The 24,811-nt window shown below is 45.5% G+C and overlaps 1 protein-coding gene across 1 annotated transcript in view; it reads left to right on the plus strand.

Annotated features, from left to right (window-relative positions):
- Positions 1-24,811, plus strand: part of LOC148501567 (putative ATP-dependent RNA helicase DDX60) — a 600,786-nt gene that overhangs the window by 20,579 nt on the left and 555,396 nt on the right. Inside the window, exon 2 of the mRNA XM_088450267.1 lies at positions 900-1,080. Coding sequence (XP_088306393.1) covers positions 921-1,080 — 160 coding nt within the window. The 5' untranslated portion in view covers positions 900-920. The remainder of the gene's footprint in view (positions 1-899; positions 1,081-24,811) is intronic.

The following is a 24,811-nucleotide window of genomic DNA, read 5'->3' on the forward strand; positions in this document are numbered from 1 at the left end:
CTAGACCAACTTTCATCCAACTATCCAACTAGTTGGCTGGTTGGAATGGAAATCTGGTAAAGTGTGGGAGTAACTAATGATCAGCAATTTGCTCCCTAAATGCCAGAAAACAGATATAAATGGTCATTCAGACAAGTTTGTTAAAGGTTTGATCAAACAGTTTTTGTCCATTATCCGGTGTTTGGAAGCAAATTGCAGATTGTCATTTGCTTTCATACCTTACCAGATTTTCATTCCAACCAATCAACTAGTTCACAGGTTCTCAAACTCAGGACCCCACACAGTGCATATTTTCCAGGTCTCTTCACAGAATCAAACGTGAAATAATTATAACCACCTGTGGATCTTTTAAAATGTGTCAGTGAGTAATGAATACACCTGTGCACATGCTGGGGTGACCTGGAATATGTGACTTGTGTGGGGCCCTGAGGACCGAGTTTGAGAAACACTGAACTAGTTGGATGGTTGAATGTAAGTTGGTCTAGTGTGTGGCCAGCTATAATTGGTGTTCCAACCAATCAGCTCCTAAATGTCTAGTGTTTGAAAAATGACAGGAGCTGATTGGTTGGAGCACCATTTACGATTAGTTATGCTGGGCATACACTGTGCAATTATCTGTCAGATATCTGTCCGATCTGGCTGGTTGGAATGAAAACTTGGTAATGTATGGAAGCAAATGACAATAGAAATTTGCTCCCAAACACTAGAAAATGGACCCTAATTTCCCTTCCCATCAGACAGATAATTGTAGAGTGTATGCCCAGCATAAGGAGTGATATCAAGAATATCATTTGTTGATAAATCTGGCCCAATATTTTTAAAGAGATAATTTATCACAACCCTGAGAATTCTTTGAAAGCTGCTAGGACTTAATTTTCAAATGGTTTTATATTACATAGAAATATTTGCAAGTAACCATCATGGCCTCAGGAGGATCTGACCCTGAGGATGATATAAGAGATGACGACATTGGAACATGTTCTGCAGATTCTAGTTCATCACAAGAATCGGAAGATGAAATTACTAAATCTGATGACCTTGGTACTTCTGCGACCACTACAGAAAGCAAGAAGCCTTCAGGTGCTGTTTTATTTATTTTCATTTGTCATCTATTGCTGTAAATGATGGGTCAAATTATTTTCTGCTTATTTTACATAGCAATTAAGTCATCTCTAGTGTACACAAACCCAGTTATATAGTTTCTTAATTTAACCCGCTCTCATTAATAAGATTACCTATCAATGAGCCCTCTACAGATTTCTGCAGTCTTTGTAGGCAGGTGACATGGTAAGACTTCTGAAAATAGATATAGATGTGTGGAGCGCTGTCTAAATAACATGTCAATGAAGATATGTAAATAAAAGTTTTTACTTTAATGATCTCAACACATAAGAACTGCATATAAAAACATACACAAAAAATCTTCTAAAAATTATGGGAGGAATGTTTTGTTAGTAAGGGGTCTATTTCCTAAACCTTGGATGGAGACAAAGTACCAACCAATCAGCTCCTAACTGGCATGTCACAGGCTGTGTTTGATAAATGACAGTTAGGAGCTGATTGGTTGTTACTTTATCTCCATCCAAGGCTTAGTAAATAGATGCCTAGGAGGTCTATTTCAGGCTTGCCTACCCTCCCGAATTGGGCGAGAGCCTCAAGATAAACGGGTGCAGCTCCTACCCCCCCGAAAGGCAGGCAAGCCTCCTGCCGATCCCCCCGGCCCCTGCCAATACCTGTTAAACCCCTGCAGCAGGGGGGCCGCTGACGCGATTCACGCTGTATTGCGTAATTTTGGCCCCACCCCCGCTTCACAATGCCAGTTTTCTCGGCATTGTGTAGTGGGGGCGGGGCCAAAATTACGCGATGGTGTGGTCCCGCCCCCATCATCAGCTTGTCCGGCCACGCCCCATTTTGCCGGCCACGCCCCGTCCTGCCGATCAGGCTGCTCCCTCCCGGAAGGAGCAGCCAGATAGTCGGCAAGTATGGTCTATTTACTAAGCAGTGTTAGGAGACAGAGTGAAAAGTGTCATCTCACAGGCTGTGTTTGCAAAATGACAGTTGGGAGTGGATTGGCTGGCACCTTATCACTTTTCACTCTGTTTCCTTAGTAAATAGACCCCTAATTCACTTCCAGACCAGCAATGCGATCAGGTAATGCTCTTATTCTGCTGCAAAGTGCATCACTCATCACAAGCTGGAGATTAGTAAACCAGCAAAATGTTCAGTCAAAAGCAAGCTGAGATAGTTGGCAAGTAGGACAAATATAAAATTAGAGTAGCTGCTTTTAAAACCATGCAATAAAACACAGCAATGTCTCTTATTAGGCAGAAAAGCAGGTGCATCAATATAAGATCATACTCCACAGTTTGATGATGTAACTGTCAGTATAAACAGTCCCTCATGTTCTGATCAGGCACTCAGAGGTTAATCTAATGCTTATTACAGCTGTGTGTGTTCCCTCAGCCATTATCTTTACTGTGGACAATAATAATATGCTGCTTCTAGGACCGTTCTCAGTCCTTAGCAGCAATCTGTGTTGTGAAATTCCTCTAATCCCGGTGCTCTGCTGAACAATCTACGGGGAATGTCTCACGTGTGTGCAGGAGAACACAGCTGGTGGTCTATAAACGGATGAGATGAAGTCACACTGCTGATAACTTCCTCACTCGTCATCCAAGGGGCGTGGCTTAATGCGTTTCTCAGCTCAATGCCTTTTTATCAGAAGCATACAGCCCTTTTCAACTGCTAGCTATTTATCAGACTACCAACCAATTAGCTGGCAGGTCTTATTAACTGTTAGAGTACCAGGTTCTTATGATGCACAGTTGCTAAAAACATATACTATAATATAAAATATGTAAAACATTTGATTATAATAAAGCACCATGCTTTATTGAAATGCACTCTTAAAAAATATATGAAAAATACATGTAAAACTGTTACTTTCAAGCAGGGGTGAGCGTGTTCGGATTTCTGAAATCCGAACCCCCCCGAGCCCCCCCGATCCGAGGCCGATCTGAGTCAGGCTCGACTTTTCCCGCCTGACTCGGATCTGAAATCGAGGCAAAACATCATCATCCCGCCTTCTGGGTCTCGCGGGTTTTGGATCCTATATAAGGTACCCGCGTTGGCGCCATTTTCTCACTCGGCTGTTGACAGTGAAGAGGGAGGGTGGGAGTTAGGGCTGGCTGGGCTGTGTAGTGTAGTGCAGTGTAGTGTTGTGCTGCGCTGTGCTGCTATTGTCCATAGGGGCTGTGTCCACTCCTTCAAAGTCCATAGGGGCTGGCTGGACTGTGTTGTGCAGTCAGTTGTCCATAGGGGCTGTGTCCACTCCAAAGTCCTGTGCAGTGTCCCAGTCCTAAAGGGGTGCTGTAGTGTTGTCCAGGGGGTGCTCTGTCCGTCAGGGGTGCTCCCCCCAAGTGCAAAAAAATATATATTTTTTCTGTGTTTGTGAATTGTGTGCACTGTGGCTGCACGTGCATCAACAAAGGAGCAGCGCCAAGCGTGCGCCTGTGTCCCATTAGTAAAAGGCCGGCTGGCTTGTCCGTTAAAGGGTGCTGTAACCCCCAAAGGGCACTCCAAACAAAATAAAAAAATATATTTTTTTGTGTTTGTGAATTGTGTGCGCAGTAGCCGCACGTGCATCAACAAAGTAGTGCCAAGCGTGCGCCTGTGTCCCATAAATAAAGGGCCAGCTGGATTGACCGCTAAAGGGTGCTGTAACCCCCAAAGGGCACTCCAAACAAAATAAAACATTTTTTTCTGTGTTTGTGAATTGTGTGCACTGTTGCTGCACGTGCATCAACAAAGGAGCAGCGCCAAGCGTGCGCCTGTGTCCCTTTAAGTAAAGGGCCGGCTGGCTAATTTCTTAAAGGGTGGTGTAACCCACAAAGTGCACTAGTCTCCAACAAAAATAAAAAATTATTTTCTGTGTTTGTGTGCGCCTTAGCCTCACGTATATATCAATATAACATAAATGGAGGACCAAACTTTCTCCGATAAAAATAAAATAGGGAAAGATCAAGAACCACTTCCTCCTAGTGCTGAAGCTGCTGCCACTGGTCATGACATAGACGATAACATGCCATCAACGTCGTCTGCCAAGGCCGATGCCCAATGTCATAGTAGAGGGCACATACAATCCCAAATGACAAAGTTCAGGAAAATGACCTTGAAAAAAACATTTAAATCATCTGAAGAGAAACGTAAACTTGCCAATATGCCATTTACGACACGGAGTGGCAAGGAATGGCTAAGGTCTTTCCCTATGTTCATGACTAGTGGTTCAGCTTCACATGACGATGGAAGCCCTCCTCCCACTAAAAAAATCAAATGAGTTAAGCTGGCAAAAGCACAGCGAAGAACTGCGTTCTAAGAAGATATCACAAATCCCCAAGGAGAGTCCAAGTGTGGTGGTGGTTGCGATGCCTGACCTTCCCAGCACTGGACGGGAAGAGGTGGCTCTTTCCACCATTTGCACGCCCCCTGCAAGTGCTGAAAGGAGCACCCACAGTCCACTTGCTGATATGCAAATTGAAGATGTCACTGTTGAAGTACAACAGGATGAGGATACTGATGTAGCTGGCGCTAAGGAGGAAGTTGGCGAGGAGGATTCTGATGGTGATGTGGTTTGTTTAAATCAGGCTTCGGGGGAGACAGTTGTTGTCCGTGGGATGAAAAAGCCCATCACTGTCATGCCTGGGCAGAAGACCAAACATTCCACCTCTTTGGTCTGGCAATATTTCTATCCAAATCCGGACAACAACTGTCTTGCCATATGTACCTTATGTAAAGGTAAAATAAGTAGGGGTAGGGACGTTAACCACCTAGGAAAATTCTCCCTTATACGGCACCTGCAGCGCGTTCATAAAAAGTTACTGTCAAGTTCAGAAACTTTGGCTAAGACCGTAAGCAGTCCAGGGACACCTAAATCCCGTTGTCCTGTTATATCCAAGCACCTGCAAACCACACCGTCAACTCCCTCCTCGTCAATTTCCTCCTTAGTCAGGATCGGAAGTAGTCCTGCAGGCCATGTCACTGGCATGACTGACTCTCCTATCCGGGATTACTCCGGAGGATCCTGCATTGCTACGTTCATCATCCCAGAGAGGAAGTAGGAACACCACTACTTTTACTAAACAATTGACCCTCCAACAGTCCTTAGCGAGGAGGATGAAGTACGACAGCAGTCATCCTGAAGCAAAACTTATAACTGAGGCCTTGACTGCTATGTTGGTGTTAGACGTGCGTCCGGTATCCGCCATTAGTGCGGTGGGATTTAGACAATTGATGGAGGTAGTGTGTCCCCGGTTCCAAATCCCGTCTAGATTCCACTTCACTAGGCAGGCGATACCGAGACTGTACAGAAACGTCAGAAAAAGTGTCCTCAGTGTCCTGAAAAATGCCGTTGTACCCAATATCCACTTAACCACGGACATGTGGACAAGTGGAACATGGCAGACTAAGGACTATATGACTGTGACAGCCCACTGGGTAGATGTATCACCTTACGCAGCAACAGCAGCAGCGTCACCAGTAGCAGCATCTCAGAAACGCCAGCTCGTTCCAAGGCAGGCTACGCTGTGTATCACCGGTTTCAGTAAGAGACGCACCGCCGACAACCTCTTAGAGAAACTGAGGGAAATCATCGCCCAGTGGCTTACCCCACTTAGACTCTCCTGGGGATTTGTGATATCTGACAACGCCACCAATATTGTGCGGGCATTACATCTGGGCAAATTCCAGCACGTCCCATGTTTTGCTCACACAATAAACTTGGTGGTGCAGAATTTTCTGAAAAGCGACAGGGGCGTGCAGGAGACGCTTTGGGTGGCCGAAAAATTTCTGCCCACTTTCGCCATTCACCGACTGTGTGCCGAAGACTGGAGCGCCAGCAAACACTCTTGAACCTGCCCCGCCATCACCTGAAGCAAGAGGTTGTGACGCGATGGAACTCAACCCTCTATATGCTTCAGAGGATGGAGGAGCAGCAAAAGGCCATTCAAGCCTATACATCCACCTATGACATAGGTAAAGGAGGGGGTATGCACCTGACTCAAGCGCAGTGGAGAATGATTTCCGTGTTGTGCAAGGTTCTCCAGCCCTTCAAACTTGCCACACGTGAAGTCAGTTCAGACACTGCCAGCTTGAGTCAGGTCATTCCCCTCATCAAGCTTTTGCAGAAGCAGCTGGAGAAAGTGAAGGAGGAGCTAAGACGGAGCGATTCCGCTTGGCATGTGGGACTTGTGGATGATGCCCTTCATTCGCTTTGCCAGGATTCCAGGTTGGTCAATCTGTTGAAATCAGACCACTACATTTTGGCCACCGTGCTCGATCCTAGGTTTAAAGCCTATGTGGTGTCTCTCTTTCCGGCCGACACAAGCCTGCAGAGGTGCAAAGAACTGCTGGTGAAAACACTGTCAGCTGAAGCGGAACGTGACACGTCAACAGCTTCTTCTTCATTTTCTTCCCCAACTGGGGCTGCCAGGAAAAAACTTAGGTATCCTAAGCAACCCACTGGCGGTGATGCAGGGCAGGCAGGACCAAGTTTGGACATCTGGTCCGGACTGAAGGACCTGGCAAAAATTTCTGACATGTCTACTGTCACTGCATATGATACTGTCACCATTGACAGAATGGTGGAGGATTACATCAGTGACAGCATCCAAGTAAGCATGTCAGACAGTCCGTACCTGTACTGGCAGGAAAAAGAGGCAATTTGGAGGCCCCTGTACAAACTAGCTCTATTTTACCTGAGTTGCCCCCCTTCCAGTGTGTACTCCGAAAGAGTGTTTAGTGCAGCCGGGAACCTTGTCAGCGAAAGGCGTAGGAGGTTGCTTCCACAAAATGTGGAGAAGATGATGTTCATAAAAATGAATTATCAACTCTTCCAGGGAGACCAGCCTCCAGAACGTACAGAGAGACCTGTGGTGGTGGATTCCAGCGGGGTCGAGTTAATGCTCTGTGAGGATAAGGATGTACACAACACTGAAGAGTGTGAGGAATCGGTGGATGAGGAGGATGAGGATGACATCTTGCCTCCGTAGAGCCAGTTTGTGCAGGGACAGATTAATTGCCAGCTTGTTTTGTGGGGGCCCAAATGAACAAATCATTTCAGCCACAGTTGTGTGGCAGACCCTGGCGCTGAAATGATTGGTTTGTTAAAGTGTGCATGTCCTGTTTATACAACATAAGGGTGGGTGGGAGGGCCCAAGGACAATTCCATCTTGCACCTCTTTTTTTTCTTTGCATTTGCATTATGTACAGTTTGGGGCCTAGTTTTTCAAACTGCCATCCTGTCTACCACTGCAGTGCCACTCCTAGATGGGCCACATGTTTGTGCCACCCACTCGTATCGCTTAGCATAGTCATCCAGCTACCTCGGTGCAACCTTTTGGACATAAAACACTATTGTGAGGTGTGAGGTGTTCAGAATAGACTGGAAATGAGTGGAAATTAAGGTTATTGAGGTTAATAATAGCATAGGAGCAGAAAAACCCACAAATTCTCTGATTTTAGCTGTTTTTATGCTTTTTTTAAAAAAAAATACAGATCCAAAACACAAAACCCAGAACCCAAAACACGGAAGGGTGGTTTTGGCAAAACCAACCCAGATCCAAAAAACGAAGAAAGATCCAGATCCAAAACCAAAACACGAAAAGTGGCCGATGCACACCCCTACTTTCAAGTATTGCTTGGGAAAACCCTTACACTTGGGTTAGAGATTTATTGCACATTCGCTAATAAGGACTTACATGTAATAATTAGAGATGTGCGCCGACCCTGTGTTTTGGTTCTGAATCTGGTTTTGGATTTTTTCCTCCGTGTTTTGTTTTCGTGTTTTGGTTTTGGTTCTGGATATTTTCTTTAAAAAATCATAAAAACAGCTAAAACCACATAATTTGGGCCTGTTTTTGTTCCTACAGTATTATTAACCTTAATAACAATGATTTTCAGGCATTTCTATTCATTTTTAACCACCTCACAGCTCACAATATTGATTTCACTATTTTTCACCAATATAGGCCAAAGGCTGCAGTGAGCTGGCTGGCTAAAGTAAGCGACAGAGCAGCAGCACAAAAGCACAGCAGTTTAAAAAAATATCAGACATCTATGAAACATTGCCACACAGTGGCAGACAGGATGGCAGTTTAATAAACTATAATAATGTCAGTCAGCAATGCCCCAAATTGTGCCAAATGTCCCTCCCACCCACTCTTATGTGGGATATTAAAAAGGACATGCACAGTTTAACAAACCAAGCACTTTAGCGACTAGGACTGACACTTTCGTGGCTGAACTCCTTGGTTTGTTTGGGTCCCAGAAAACATTTTTTGGAAGGACTACCTTCAATTATTAAGGAGGAGGTTGATGATGAGGGTGTTGGTGGTGGAGATTGCATGTTATGTTCCAAACTGCTGGTAGCTGATACTGGACTGCTTGTTATTAATTTACAAATTATAATTTTGTTAAACAAATTGCTTGAACTCGCTGCAAATTACGTAACAGGGAGGAGGTGCCTAGATGTTTAACGTCCCTTCCTCTGCTAACTCTGGCTTTACAAATGGAACAGATGCCTTCACAACTGTTGTCAGAATTTAGATTAAAATAATTCCAAACCCAAGACGTTGCTTTTCTGGCTTTCTTTTTATCATTAGCAAGAACTGCTGTCACTGGTGGCTGATTAACGCAACCCACATCCTTATCATCAACATCCACATTAGCGTCAGATAGGACACAAATTTCCCCCTCATCCTCCTTTTGCACTTCCTCCACACTGTCATCCTCATTTTTTATTATTTCACCATCTAATACTAGCACAGCTGTCATGGCGTCAGTGATCCGCTGTGAAACTGGGTGACAGCTGTTATACTTACTTCCTCTATCAAAGGACTGTTTAATAGTCAATTGTTTTTTTAAATTACTTCCGATCACAAATGAGGATGTAGGTGATGATGCAGGTGTTGGTGTTGGAGATCGAAGGCGCTTGGATCCCACAGAGAGGGAGCAGGTAGGTGACACTGGACTTGTTACGTTTTGAGTTTTGGAACTTGGCGACATACACTTTGATATTTGATGAATGCGCTTCAAGTGACGTAACAAGGAGGAGGTTCCTAGGTGGTTTAGGTCCCTCTTTCTACTCACTCTTGCATGGCAACGGGCATATATGGCTTGATAACTGTTGTCCGGATCGGGATGGAAATAATTCCACACGTGAGAAGTAGATTTTTTTTGTCTTTTGTCCCGGCATGACAACAATGGGCTTTGGCTTTTTCAAACCATGGGCAACAGCTGTTGCCTTACTTACACAAAGAACATCCTCGGCATCAACATCCTCATCACCAACATCTTCATCATCAACATCCTCATCATCCTTAGCACCTTCAACTACCAAAATATCCACCTCTTCCATGTGCAATTCCACAGAAGCATCCTCAATGACTACGTGTTCAAGATGTTGACTGCCCTTCCCCACATTTACAGAGGGAATACAAATGTTGGAACTTGTAGGATCCTCCAGTACAATAGTATTTAGGACAGGCTCACGCATGGCAACCGCGGACACACTTGCACTCTCCTCGGGGATTTGTGATTTTGATTTCTCAGGGCACACAGTTGGCTTTCCCGGAGCTGTCTTAACAACTTTCACATTTTTAATTGGACCACCACCACTACTACTACAAGCAGAAGGGCTATCAGCAGTCTTCATAAAGAAAGGCCAAGGCCTTATACTTTCCTTGCCACTTCATGTAGTGAATGGCATATTGCCAAATTTTTGTTTATCTAAAGGCAAATATCCTTTCAATTTTTTTTTCTTAACTTCAGTAAAACTTGCTTTACCATATCAATGGCGTGACAGCCCTGGGGCATGGGCCTTCCTAGAGGATGAGGAAGTTGACGGCCTTGCACGGCTGGCAGAAGCTACAACATGTGGTTCTTTGCCTTGCTCTCCTGTCATGTGACAGGCCTTCATATTTTCTGCAGTCTTGAAGCAGTGTCACAATCACCAATAGTGTAGCCAAGGTGTGGTTAAAAAATGCACACACGTGCTGTCGTGCGCGCACACAAAAATATTAGAAGAAAAGACAAGTGGTGATTTATATTTTTTGTCAGCTCTAGAAGAACTTGGGCCCAGAGCACCGATTGATCACGACTGCAGTTGGTCAGCACAAGGTTGCAACGTGCGTTGCTGGCTGGCTCTCATGCGCTACTGCGGTTAAGCCTAACACCCACGAGCACACACAGAAGAAAAAAATATAAGACACTTTTATTGTTTTTTTTTTTAGCACGACTGTAGTCGGGCAGCACAAGGTTGTTGCAACGTGTATTGCTGGCTGGATATTGTGCGCTACTGCGGTTAAGCCTTACACCCACGAGCACACACAGAAGAAAAAAATATAAGACACTTTTATTGGTTTTATTTTGGAGCACGACTGTAGTCAGGCAGCACAAGATTGCAACGTGCATTGCTGGCTGGCTCTTGTGCGCTACTGTGGCTAAGCCTAACACGCACGCACGCACGCACACACGCACGCACAGAAAAATATAAAAGACACTTTGAATTTTTTTTTTTTTACTTTTTTATTTTTTTTGTAGTCCAGAACTTGGGCCCAGCCCTACACTACCCACCCTCCCTGGTCAGTCTACACAGCCGGAGTGAAATGCCGTCCGTCGCGTGGTCCCTTATATACTACATTGATCATAGAGATGAAAGCTTACGAACCGCGAGATTTCAGACTATCATTTTGCTTCGGTTTCGAGATCCGAGTAAGGCGGGAAACTCCGAGCCTGCTTGGATCCGACTCGGTTATGCTAAATTCGGGTGGGTTCAGAACTCTGGAATCTGAACCCGCTCATCTCTAGTAATAATGCGACACACTACTAGCCTGCATAGAAAGGGAACTTGTTTCTAAAGCCAGCATGCAGTAATGGACTCTGGGCCTGATTCACAATGAATTGCTACTGTGATCGTGCATGCAGGTCTGCTGCGAAAATTTGTTAATGTCTGCAATCGCAAAGCCATCGCATGGTCAGCATAGAGACACCCACTTCCCCAATCTCACATCCGTAATACCTTGCAGTGCTGCGTATACATTAGGAACATCGAGTAACATCTGCCCCTCATGCACAATTACAGCAGATCTGACCTTACACAGAAATTGCTAACCTCGTCGCACGCAGTGAGTACTCAAGCTGTATAGGCAATCGCAGTAGCTAATTTATGCATGTCCATGCAACGGTGTTCAAACAGACAGGCACGTCTGCATTTCTCCGACCACTCCCCTGTCACCACCCGCCGAACGCTGACTGCCTGTCACTCACTCTGCAATGGCTTACCATAATCTGCATGAACTCAATGTTGCCGTTGTGCATGCTCAGTACGCAACTATCGGCCATCTGTATATGCTGTTGCAGTTGCGATCCGCAGTGAATCAGGCCCTCTGTTAGAAAGAAATGCATGATATGAACGATAACGATACAGATGATATCGTTATCATTTATATCGTGCATTTTTTGGTCCCTTCCAACCCACCAATGACCTGCAATGCACGGGCACGTATGGATGATAAAGATATCGCCCATCGCCAGTGCATGCAGGCCAGCCTGGTTAATATTGACCAGGTTACTATAGGGACCCACAATCGTTGATCGCGGTTCGCTGGCCGTCGTTGGTTGGTGGTGTGCTGGATGATCGATATCGATCATCCAGCACCAGGGGCGGATTGGGTCTGAAACCAGCCTGGGAAATTTAACGAAGCAGCCCTGATGGGGGTGGAGTCTGTTGAGGGCGGGTCCTGGTAAAAGGGCAGGATACTCTCTTCTCAAAAGATGTTATTTATATATATATATATATATATATATATGTGTAAAACTCACTGCAATTCAGTACTATATATATTAACATGTATATTATATATAATATACATAATATACATGATATATATATATATATATATATGTGCGTATATAAAGATCATGTAATATGTACACAATATATCTATAACTATATATGAAAAGTTTATATATATATATATATATATATATATAGTCATTGAGGTCCCGAACAAATCAAGGGCCTGATTCAGACCCACTCGCGAGCGGCTGTCCGCTCGCAAGTGGGTCGATGTTATGGACTGAGCATGCGCACGACGGAGGGAGCTCCGTCGTGCGCATGCGCCAGACGCGACGAGCGAAGGAAAGTCCTTCGCTCGTTGTGTCCGATCAAAGGGGGCGTGCTGTCAATATTGATTGACAGCACGCCCCCTTTGGTGGGCGTGCCGGGGGCGTGCCTCCCTGACGGGGGCGTTCCCACGGGAACGCCTCCCGTCAGAAGCCGGCCCACTGACATCACTAGTGATGTCAGTGGGAGTGATTTTGGCTCTGATAGAGCCAAAATCACTCCGGAGCTTGCGGTTGAAAACCTCAACCGCAGGCTCCGGCTCGCAATTTCGATGGTCGCGATGGTCTCGACCATCGCGACCATCACAATGCACGCTCGTATAGCCTGTGGGTGGTGACCCACAGCTATACGAGCGTCCAGGAGGACGCTCCATGAAAATGGAGCCCGGCCCTCAATCAGAGCGTGCGCTCTGCTCAGAGCGTACGGCTCTGAATGAGGGCCCAAGTCCCGACACGGCACTACTAGTACAATGTTCTGTATTGATGGTTATTGAAACAATTCAATGCTTACATAAAATCTTCAGCATAATGAATAATGCATCCACAGCATGGTGTGCAACGTGACGTTTCGGGATCGAAAGACCCCGTCCTCAGACTGCTGTGGTCTGTAAGTTGCAAGTAGCTAATGAACATGAAAAAAATGTGATTTCTCCACTTACCTATATCCCCTTCTAGCTGTGTGTGTGCCAAACCCGGAGACCGGCCACGCTGCTTCGTCCGTCGGGTCTCACTCCGATGACGTGAGCTTGATGCATCGGGTGGTTGCATAGCAACCTAGACGCTGTCTCCGGCTCCAGGATAAGGCTAAAAAAAAATTATATATATATATAGATTATATGTAAAGTATATCTCATATACAAATATATCTGTATCTCATATATTATTGTATATTAATCATTACCTTCAGTATTTTAATGATATCTGGCAGGCCGCCTCCCTCCTCTTTTCAGGCTGGTCACTGCTAGCCTGGCTGTCTGTCACTGTGCTGCAGTCGGTGCCAAGCTGGAGGCGGGCCGCGGAGGGACTGACGGCCCCGGGCTCCGAAAAGGCTTATGGGAGGAGCAGCTGCTGCTGGGCATGCGCAGCAGCTCCCCTGTTGGCCATTTTTTTTACTTTCACTAAGCTTCTGCACATACGCAGAAGCTCTACATCTGCCCGATCGGAGCTAAGCTCTGATCGCGGCAGCTGGACAGGGGAGCAGAGGCCCAGGGAAGGGTGAACTATTGAAGGGCAGGTTGGGCAGACGCCAACCACCAAAAGGACCGGCCCAGCGGGAACTGGCCCCGTGTCCCGGCGGCCCAATCCGCCCCTGTCCAGCACTACGGGAAAGTGCAGGTCGATCAGTCAGCGATTACGTTATCGCTGACTGATCGTACCGTGTATACGCACCATTAAACACAGCTTGTGAAGCTAGGAGTTGGCTTGTGTTGGCTAGAGGCACATTAGAAACGGCAGTTGGAAGTTCAGTCATTGGGGGATCAACTGCTATATTTAATGGAAGGACAGGGAGAGGCAGTGTATCTTACCCCAGAGTTCCTCGATCAGGATTCCTGGATTTGCCTGGCTGACCTTGAGAGGAAGCGGCAACTGGTCTGACGGGGGTGGCGGAGCAGAGGTCATAGATCACCTAGTAAATCATCGGGGGATCTACCAGAGGCAGCAACCATTCACAACTGAATCTCCAGTGAGTAAACGTGGTCTGAGGGCCTGATTCAGCAGTGCACACTAGTGCACTGCTGAACGCAGATTCCCAATGTTTGGGAATGTGCACAGGGGCAGGACCCATTCTGGCAGAAGACTGTCAGTGATTAACAGTCTGCTGCCATTTGTGGGCGGGGAGGGGGCGTCGATGTCCTCCATTTCCCGAAACGGAGGGGTATTGCCCTTGTTGTGGGGGAGGGAAGAAGCCTGGATCTCTGTCAGCTGACGGAGAGTTCCTGGCCTCTCTGCGGTGGCCAGCTGTGGGACCCCATGGGTCACTGCAGCCGGCCGATGTTACTCAGATTCAGGGCCGCCATCAGGGGGAGATTGCCGGGACTAGAGTCCCGGGCCCGGACTCTTTCAGAACAGGAGGGAGCCCGCGCCCGCTCCTCCCACCGCTGTACATGTATAGCCCGCAGTGAGTGCACTACCCACTCCAGCAAGGGACAGATTCATTTTCAAGCCACGATCCCAATGGGGGCGGAGCCAATGTGACAAGCCCCACCCCCAAATTGTGTCATTGTGGAGGGGCGGGGCCCAATGTTGCGAGGTGCCCGGGGCCAGCTGCTGTTGCATCAGAGGAAGTAAATATGTATGTGTCTCTGTATGTCTCTGTATGTGTTAGTGTGTATGTATTAAAATAATGTAATATGTGTATGAATGTTAGTGTACATAAGTGTATGTGTTAGTGTGGATGTATGTGTAGGTATGTTAGTGTGTATATACTGTATGTTTGTGTATACTGTATATGTGTTAGTGTGTGTATACTGTATATTTGTGTTAATGTGTACATATGTGTATGTAAGTGTTAATGTGTATATACAGTATGTGATATATATATATAATATAAATGTTTGCTATATACTGTATATATATATATATATATATATATATATATATATATATACTGTATATGTGTGTATTTAATAAACCCCCCCCCCCCCCCCCCGAAAATCCTGCGTTTGCCCCATTTCGTTTTTTCCTTTGACACTCAGGGCAGTATTTAATTAAATGCAAAATCGGCCGTTTTCACAGTCGTTTCCGAATCAGCCATCAGATCAGCCGATATATCGGCCGCAATCAGCCGATTTGCGCACGATTTCGCCAACGACGGCGAGAAACGTCGTTTTTTTGCCTAATAACTGGCGAAAACTTTTCTCCAGCCTATGGCAGGCGAAAAAATTAGCAAAATCCCTATTTTTGGGTAAAAGTGTGGGGATTTCTTACAGAACTCTTTGGACAGCCACCCTAATGATAATTTAGCAAAAATTTTTTTCGTAAGTTGCGTACTTTGGCAAAAAACAGGAGCTGAAATTTCGGTCTAAATTTTTTTTTCCCGTGAAAAATGCGTTTAACGTATTGGGTCTGTTATTTCGGAGGGCCATAAGGCTGCGCCAAGTGTTTTAAACATCGCACGTGACTGACGCAGGTGGTTTTTTAAAACCGCTAAAAAAACACCTGCATCAGCCACGTACGATGTTTAAAACACTTGGCGCATCTTTATGTCCCTTCAGTATACCAGCCCCAATACATTAAATGCATTTTTCACGATCGTTTTTAACCAAAGTACGCAATTTACGGATTTTTTTTGCCAAAGTATCATTAGGGGAGCTGTCCAAAGGGTTCTGTAAGAAATCCCCAAATTTTTACACAAAAATAGGGATTTTGCACATCTTCCACCTTTTTAAAAATGGAGAAAAGTTTTCTCCATTTTTACATGAAAAATCGGCGATAAATTATCGCGTGTGCGATAATATCGCCGGTAATTGAATATGACCCTCAGCTGGAAGAAGGAGGAGCCACGGCACGCGAGGAGCAGCGCCAGCCAGACCTGGAGGAGAAGGAGCATTCTTCAAGAAGATAAGGTAAGTCATGACTCACGAGACTTAGCAGTAGCGCGGGAAGGGGGCCCAGGGGCCCTACCTATTTTATCAGTCCCGGGCCCCACAATTTCTGATGGCAGCCCTGCTCAGATTATCCAATGCGTGATGCCTCCTACTGCATTACCATATCTGCCAGGGTTGCAATTGCAAAACTGCAATGCACAGAGGACCTCATTCAGAGGCAGTCGTTAGTTGCAAGAGGTCGCTCTGAATCAGGGCGGCCGCTTGCATCCTGAATGACCGCCTCCTTGTCGATCGCTAAGCTGTGGGTTAACACCCACAGCTCTAGCGACTGACATGGGTGATGGTCGCGATAGTCAAGACCATCGCGACCATCGGGGCTTACGACCAGACCCTAAGGTTAGGTCTGGGCACTCGTAAGCCCCAGGGAGCTTCCTGCTCTGATCGAGCAGGAAGCTCCCCACTGACATCAGCAATGATGTCAGTGGGGTCGCCCCCAAACGGCAAGCGTTCAGGCGGGAACGCCTCCGTTTGGGCAGGCATACCCCTTGCCCGCCTCCCAAATGGGGCGAGCTGTCACTCACCATCGACAGCTCGCCCCGTCTGCTGCGAGACCCCTAGCGACGGAGCGTCCATCGCTAGCCGGGTCTCGCACATGCGCACGACGGAGTGCATGCCCAGTGGGGCAACATCGAGTCTGTTGCGAGCGCTCAGCGCTTGCGACCGACTCTGCATGACCCCCAGAAAGCTTAACTGCATCACACCAGCCACACATTGTTAGGCAAAAGGAGCACCTTTGTATAGGGGTAGAGACATTGCAAAACTATATATCAAATAACCCCTCTCAAAGGCAGTAATAGTGAAAGGGACATTGCGAGAAAATTTGATTAAAGGTTACCGAAAGTCAAGCAGCGGGAGGGAGACAGTTAACTCTCAGGGAAAGATAGACTTCTACATTACCAGTTTTAGTCATTTATTATATATATCGAGCAGCAGGATTTCCACAATTTCTCAATGCCCCCCCCGATTGTAAGAATACTACAATCCGCATTGTGAATTTAGGAAATATCATAGGAATTTATCAAAGATCACTTGCGATAAAGCTCTGTCCCTGCGAATCCCCTCCAGTCTTCTACAGTGAGAAGTTGCCCAAGATAAGCCCCCCGTAACCCCACCACAGTGATCAGGACTGGCTCCCTGCTCTGTTCTGCCTGGGGTGGGGGGTTGCCCTGATCTATATATGGCGTTATTATCACAGGGTTTTCCCACTTATTTTTTTACAAATTATTTTTAGCAAATCTCAGACAGATCACATTTCTCATTACTCATTTCTCAAGTATGGGAAATGCGGTCTGCATACTAAAAATGTGCAAATTAAAAGGGCATGGAGTAGGTTCATGAAAACTACTCTAATTGCCCTTTAATAAACATGTGATACTAAAAAATTTTTAGTAAAAATAATATTGATAAATAAGCAGAAAAAATAGAGACGACTATTAGCTAAAAACAAAATAAAGGGATACTTTTGTTGCAGAAACAAATTGGAGAGCACTAGTAAGTAACAACTCTGCTTGATTGCAAACTGAAACCAGGGACATATTTTAAAGGAAGGAAAAGGCAACTTTGGGCCTGATTCAGACCCACTCGCGAGCGGCTGTCCGCTCGCAAGTGGGTCGATGTTATGCACTGAGCTCCGTCGTGCACATGCGCCAGACGCGACGAGCGAAGGAAAGTCCTTCGCTCGTTGTGTCCGATCAAAGGGGGCGTGCTGTCAATGTTGATTGACAGCACGCCCCCTTTGGTGGGCGTGCCGCGGGCGTGCCTCCCTGACGGGGGCGTTCCCACGGGAACGCCTCCCGTCAGAAGCCGGCCCACTGACATCACTAGTGATGTCAGTGGGAGTGATTTTGGCTCTGATAGAGCCAAAATCACTCCGGAGCTTGCGGTTGAAAACCTCAACCGCAGGCTCCGGCTCGCAATTTCGATGGTCGCGATGGTCTCGACCATCGTGGCCATCACAAAGCACGCTCGTATAGCCTGTGGGTGGTGACCCACAGCTATACGAGCGTCCAGGAGGACGCTCCATGAAAATGGAGCCCGGCCCTCATTCAGAGCGTGCGCTCTGCTCAGAGCGTACGGCTCTGAATGAGGGCCCTTGTTCTTTGGATTACAATTAGCCTAGGCCTGCAAAACATCTATTTAGCATAGCACTCTGAAGTTACAAAACTGACTCCAATGGGAACTGTTTAACAGACTTAGGACCTGATTCACTACGTATGGAATTCTGCTATACACACGTACCGCAGTTGCTAATATCAGCGGTGCTATTTAAATATTTGCATTCACATTGCGATAGCAGGCAGACATAAGAACGCCCACTTCCCCTTACTCACATCCGTATACCAGGGAAACATAGCGAAACATTCGGTAACATCGAGTAACATCAAACCCATATGCACACTTGCACAAGCCCTGACCTTAGTAAATTGCTAACAGCCATGCACGCTATTAGTGCTATGGCTGCTTATGGCCACGCAGTGGATAATTTATGCATGCATGCCTCTGCAACGGCGTTGCAACGCACTGGCACGCCTGCGTTCGTCGCCCGACCACCCCCCTGTCACTACCCACAAATGGCACTTCCTGTCAATCACTCTGCTCTGGGTCTGCGTAGCCTCTGCAATCGCAGTTCTGAACGCAATTGCTAGTTCGCGTATGCGCACTGTGATGCATACGCATGCGCAGTTCGCAACAATCGACCAATTGCGTGCGTATTAGCAACTGCGTTCCTTGCTGAATCAGGCCCTTAAGGCCTTATTTGGCTTAGGACGGAATTGCTTGCAGATATGGTAATGCACAGGAGGCATCACGCCTCTTGCTGCATTACTTATCCGAGCTGCGTTGTCCAATTGCTGAATGAGGGCTTTAAACTAGTGTATGGGGCAACCGAAAGTGCAGTTATTGGTATCTTAATGCAAAGTTATATATAATACAGTTTTAAGTTATATTAGTCGAATAATAACTAAACTGTTCTAGGACTTAAGGAGTTTAGTTCTATTTTGAAATTATCTGTGTTTAGTTTATTGAACGTGTCTACTTGTTTTATCCCTCGGTATTGCTTATAAGCTATAATTATCTTTGCTGTCTAATCGAGATTTGTTTTAGCTGGAGCAGACCGTCAAGGTGAATTCCAGCTAAATAAATATTTTATTGTAGTAAAGCATCAGAGTTACTGATGTGAAACTGTAATTCACTGTATGTATGAAATGATCTGCTCTATTCACTATAAAAAGTGATTGTAACACTTGTGTAAAGAAAGTGTTTGCCCATACTTAACTGATGAACACAAATTTTCCATACTTACCTGAGATCCGGAGAATTCTTGCTAACTTCTGAGAAACTTGCTATTTACCTGAGTGTTACATTTGGCGTCACACGAACAGGATACAAACACATCATGTCATTTGCTGAACAAGCTGCAGGGGATTCGTCAAATACACGTCCAACCATGACCAACATAAATCCAATCACTTTGCCATACTGTATTTCTTCGGGGCCCCATGGCTCCCAACTTACAGTGGAGATGTCCGTGGTGCCAAAGTGAATACCTTAACGGACTGTAAAAATAATATGAAGTCAATGTTCCGCCTGTACCCATTAAGTGAACAGCAGCAAGTCGAAATCCTGATATGGCAACTGAAAGAATCAGCCCTTAGGGAAGTTACACCTTGGCATTCAGAAGAGAGACAGAAGGTAGATCAGATCTTACAGCGGCTAGCCACTACTTTCGAACTGCAGACCATTTCTGAATTAAAGATTAAATTCTCTTCTCTAAAACAACAACTGGAGGAAACACTCCATGGCTATGCCTTAAGTTTACAGGGAGCATTAAGGGCCATCCAAGCAGTGGATGATAATGAGATACAGAACACTGATGAAGCTTTGATATCCCAGCTGATTGAAGGAGCTAATGGGGAGGGAGTGAAGACTCAACTGCGGATGTTGAAAATGCAACTGGCGGACCATTAATTCCTTGAACTAATGTATTGTATGAAATATCACAGTACCTCCTCCTAATAATTATTGTGGCATGTTCATATAAATATCCTATTGCTCAAAGGAGTTCTCCTTTGAATAATAGGATATTTATGTATAGGTTTCCTAATAATAATTTGAATTAAAGTTATCATGTATATACAGGACTAATAGTAAAGACTCAAACCTGGGGACAAATCAAGGGTCGATTGCCAAGGCATAGATCCTGGGACACGGAATGGCAGATAGATGAGAGGGTGTTGTGATCTTGAACGTAGATAGGGATGGCTTCCAGCAAAATGAAGATCACATCGATTTCAACGGACCACAGCGCCAAAATTTTATTTTAGTAAAGACTCAGGGAGATTCAGAAACCATCTGAGGAAGGCACTGATAGTAATAAGAGGCGGAGAAACGCGTTATCCTGACTTTACAACTATTTGAAAAGTTTGCTGAATATCCACCGCTTTATGCTGGAAACAACCAGGGCCAGATTAAGACTTGTGGGGGGCCTAGGGCAACTAAATTGTGGGGGCCCTATGAATAAATTTTCCAGGGGGAAGGGAGAGGGGGAGAAAGAGAAGGAGGGAGGGGAGAGAGAAAGATAAGTGGAGGGAGGCAGGGAGAGGGAGAGAAAGAAAAGGAGGGACAAGGGGATAGAGAGAGAGAAGGACAGGGAGGGAGATATATTGGGGCCTATTCATCATCACTTAATTTTTACAAAAGCAGAGGAAAATTAACATGTTCACCTGCAATTGTAGAAATTAAGTTATCGGGCCATTCATCAAAAAGGTAAGGCAGGAGATATATCACATTTTGCTGCATAATTTATTTGGACGACCTTCTGGTAGTCCATTCAGAATGCGAGAAGCTGCTCTCTCAGCGAGACGTAATCATATCCCTCCTTCTCAACATGGGCTTCTCAATAAATTACGCCAAATTAATACTGACCCCTTGCCAAAGTATAACCTTTCTGGGGTTCCTAATAGATTCCCCTTCTTTCTCTATAGCAGTTCCATCAGACAAATGGAAAGTCATTCAGACCTTTATTTCTTGTATTCTCCACCGCCAGCTCACCATGAGAGATCTTGCCAAAATTATTGGGAAAATGAGAGCATTAGATCCAGGGTTTAAACATGCACCCTTCATGTGCAGACGCTCCCAGAACCTTCTGGGATATCTTCTCAAGATAGGCCTCACCTGGTCAGACAAAATCCTACTCACGGCTATAGCACACCTGGAACCACTACCAAAAATCATAATCACCTCAGATGCTTCCCTCTCAGGCTGGGAAGCATTCACATGAGACAAAGCCATGAGAGGCAAGTGGTCAGGAATCAGAGGCCCACATCAACCTTTTAGAATTAAGAGCGTCCAAGTTAGCCCTGGATACTCTGGTCCCTCCTCAGCTTCGAGACATTCAGTTTCAGATTCGCCTAGACAACAAAACCACCATGTCTTATATAAACAAAATGAGCGGCACAAGATCACTACTACTTTGCCAAGAGGCAATAAACATCTGGTGATGGGCGTTGAAAAGATCTATTCAGCTGTCCTCCATGTATGTGCCAGGCGAACTAAACGAGCTTGCAGACTCCCTTTCCAGGACTTGCCTCACTCTAGACAGAGTATTCCTGAAGCCAGAGATTTTTCACAATATTGTGACAGCATTCAGCCAACCGCAGTTGGAACTATTTGAAACTCCACCCAATGCTCAGGTTCCGACCTTCATATCCAGAATCTGGGTCAAAACTGCCTTCCGCATGGATGCAATGTCGTTTCCAGGGACAAATCTCATCCTCCCATATGCCTCTCCTTTTCCGGCCATGTTGCTGATGATAATAATAATAATAATTTTATTTATATAGCGCTTTTCTCCTAAAGGACTCAAAGTGCTTTACATTTACAGTACAAAATATAAAATAAGCTTAAACAAGGGATATTAGTGAAATGCTTGGGTGAATAGGTGAGTGTTTAGTCTATTTTTGAAGGGTTCTAGAGTGGAGGCCTCTCGAACTGTGTAGGGAAGTGAGTTCCAAAAGGTTGGAGCCACAGAACTGAAAGCTCCACCCCCAGATGAATTCCATGAGATTCTAGGTACTGTTAATAGTCCTTCGTCAACGGATCACAGTAATCGAGAGGGACGGTAAGGAATCAGAAGCTGCTTCAGGTATCCTGGGCCATTGTCATGTAGGGCTTTGTAAGTTAGTAAGCCAATGTTGAAAACAATTCGCCATCTGACAGGCAGCCAGTGAAGGGAGTAGAGAATGGGTGTTATGTGGCAGGAAGCCTGGCAGTTGCGTTTTGTACCATCTGCAAGCGGTGCAATTCTTTTGCTGGGAGACCGAGGTAGAGGGCATTGCAGTAGTCTAGGCTTGATGATATAAATGCATGTATGACTTTAGGCACCTTCTGAAGGAATTAAGTGCTTGATTCTGGCTATGTTCCTCAGATGAAAGAATGAGGATTTGATTGTGGCTGATACCTGATGTTTAACTGTCAAGCCACTATCCAGGACAACACCAAGATTCCGCACATATTTAGTGTTTTGTAATTCTGAACCCCCAAGCGTTAGTCCTGTTGGTTGGCTGTGCTGTAGCCCTGTCCTGTGACCTATCATAAGGACCTCTGTTTTATCAGGGTTCAGTCGCAGCCAACTGGCACTCATCCACTCCTGAAGCTCAGCTAGGCAGCCATTTAGGGTTGTTATTGGGTCTTTTGTACCTGGAGCAAAGGATAGGTACAGTTGTGTATCATCTGCATAGCAGTGGTAGACCAGGCCATGATGTCTGATTATTTCACCCAATGGTAGCATGTATACTGCAAAAAGCATGGGAGATAGTTTAGAACCCTGTGGGACACCGCATGGCAGTGGCACAGGTGATGAAGAGTTTACTCCAGAAGAAACTCTCTGTGACCTGCCAGTGAGAAATGATTTGAACCAGCTAAGGACTGTGCCATCCAGTCCACAGAATTTTTTCAGGCGCTCAATTAAAATCCCATGTTCCACAGTATCAAATGCTGCTGAGAGATCCAGAAGGATTAAGATTGAACAATCACCTCTGTCTCTTGCCATCAGACGATCATTAAGCACACATACCAGGTCTGTTTCAGTGCTATGTCTTCTCCTGAATCCTGACTGGAATGGATCATAAATGTCATGGGTAGACAGGTGGGTTTCCAGTTGCATTGCCACCACTTTCTCAATGACCTTTCCTAGAAAAGGAAGATTTGATACTAGTCTATAGGTATTCATGCAGTCGGGGTCTAAATTAGGTTTTTTAAGAAGTGGTCTAACAATTGCTTCCTTTAGTGGTTCTGGAAAAATGGCTGTTTGCAATGAGCATTGAACTATTTTTGCAATTACAGGGCCAATAATGTCTATACACCCTATTAGAAGCTTGGTTGAGGCAGGGTCCAGATCGCAGGTGGTGGGTCGCAACAGTCTGATAATTATAGCAATGTCTTTTACATCCATTATGTCAAAGCTGTTCCAGGGTCACAGGTGGCTTACCTTGGCAGGCTTGGTAGTTTGGCACTCCTTTGATGACACTGTGGCTATTCCAGCTAGGATGGAGGATACTTTATTTGCAAAGAATTTTGCAAACTCATTGCATCTTGACTGGGAGAGGGATTCATCATGCTGCAGGCATGCTGATTTGCAAAGCATGTCCACTGTACGGAAAAGCTGAGCTGGCCTATTGTTTGCTGCCTTGATCTCATTTGAAAGGAACTCTGTTTTCTTACGGGTGATTGTTGGTTGATATTCTCTAATATGTTTAATTAGTGTTAACTTATCCTCTACCAGGTTCGTCTTCCTCCATCGTCTTTCAAGTCTACGCCCCCAATTCTTGAGTTCACTAACACTATTGTCAAACCAAGGGGCTTGGCAGTGTGGTATGAGGGGTCGTATACGCACTGGGGCAATAATATCCATTGCAGCTGTCACAGCCCTGTTATAGCAATGGACAAGGGAACAAGGATCTTCACAGGCCCTCATTACTGCAGAAACATCCAGGTTTGTTGCAAGAGTCTGGGGAGTCATGCCCCTCCTTGGACGATACCTTGTCAACTCCATGGGTAAAGTTCTATTTTGAGGGGTTGCGACTGATAAGTGAATTGAGTGGTGGTCTGACCACGTGACTGGATTTATATTTAGGTCAGAGACATCTAATCCATTCTGGAAGACAAGGTCAAGAGTGTGGCCACTTATATGAGTAGCCGAAGGAATGACTTGTGTGAGGCCAAGAGCATTCATTGTGCACAGGAGATCCTGGCTAAGGTGTGAGAGCTCATCATCAACCCATGCATTGAAATCCCCAAGGATCAGCTATCTTTGATGCTCCAGAACTAGTCCAGCAACAATATCTGCAAATTCTTGCAGAAATATCTTTCCATCGCCAGGGGACGGTAAATGAGAAGTACTCTGAATCCTAATTCTGTAGAACTCCGAGCAGCGATGCACACAAATGAGTAATTTCCATTGGGTGGACCCTAAGTTTAAGTGCTTTTTTAAAGCAGAAGGCCACTCCCCCTCCCCTGCAGTTAAGTCTTGGGTTGTGAATGACAGAATAATTTGTTGGAACTGCAGCTTCCAAGATAAGTGCTGCATTTTTGTCTAGCCAAGTCTCTGTAATACAGGCAAGATCTGCAGATTCAGTAAGGTCAGCAATTGTGGCAGTCTTGTTTCTTATAGATCTGGAAGGTAAGTGAAAATTCTTTTCACTTTACCTTCTCCAGCGGCAGTCGGGATACCTAATATGTTTTCTGGAATCGAATGTTGCCACTCTATGAAGTCCAAATCCATCCAGTGGAAGACTCAGAACAGGCACCCAGGTTCAAAGTTCTGCCCAGCGTACACCAATGGGAGGTCAGACAAGGACCCTAAACCCCCTAAAACCTGGCCAAGATCCAACTGGACCACCTCACATTAGTTTCATCCCAATCAGTGCAGGGTTGTCTGAATGCATAACTGGTCAGACAAACAAACAAACAGACCAATGAATTTTATATATAACATAATATAAATATAAATACAGCATTTCTCCTAT

The sequence above is a fragment of the Taudactylus pleione genome, unplaced genomic scaffold (genome assembly GCF_031769625.1).
Source record: "Taudactylus pleione unplaced genomic scaffold, aTauple2 ptg000513l, whole genome shotgun sequence".
NCBI classification, from domain to species: Eukaryota; Metazoa; Chordata; class Amphibia; order Anura; family Myobatrachidae; genus Taudactylus; species Taudactylus pleione.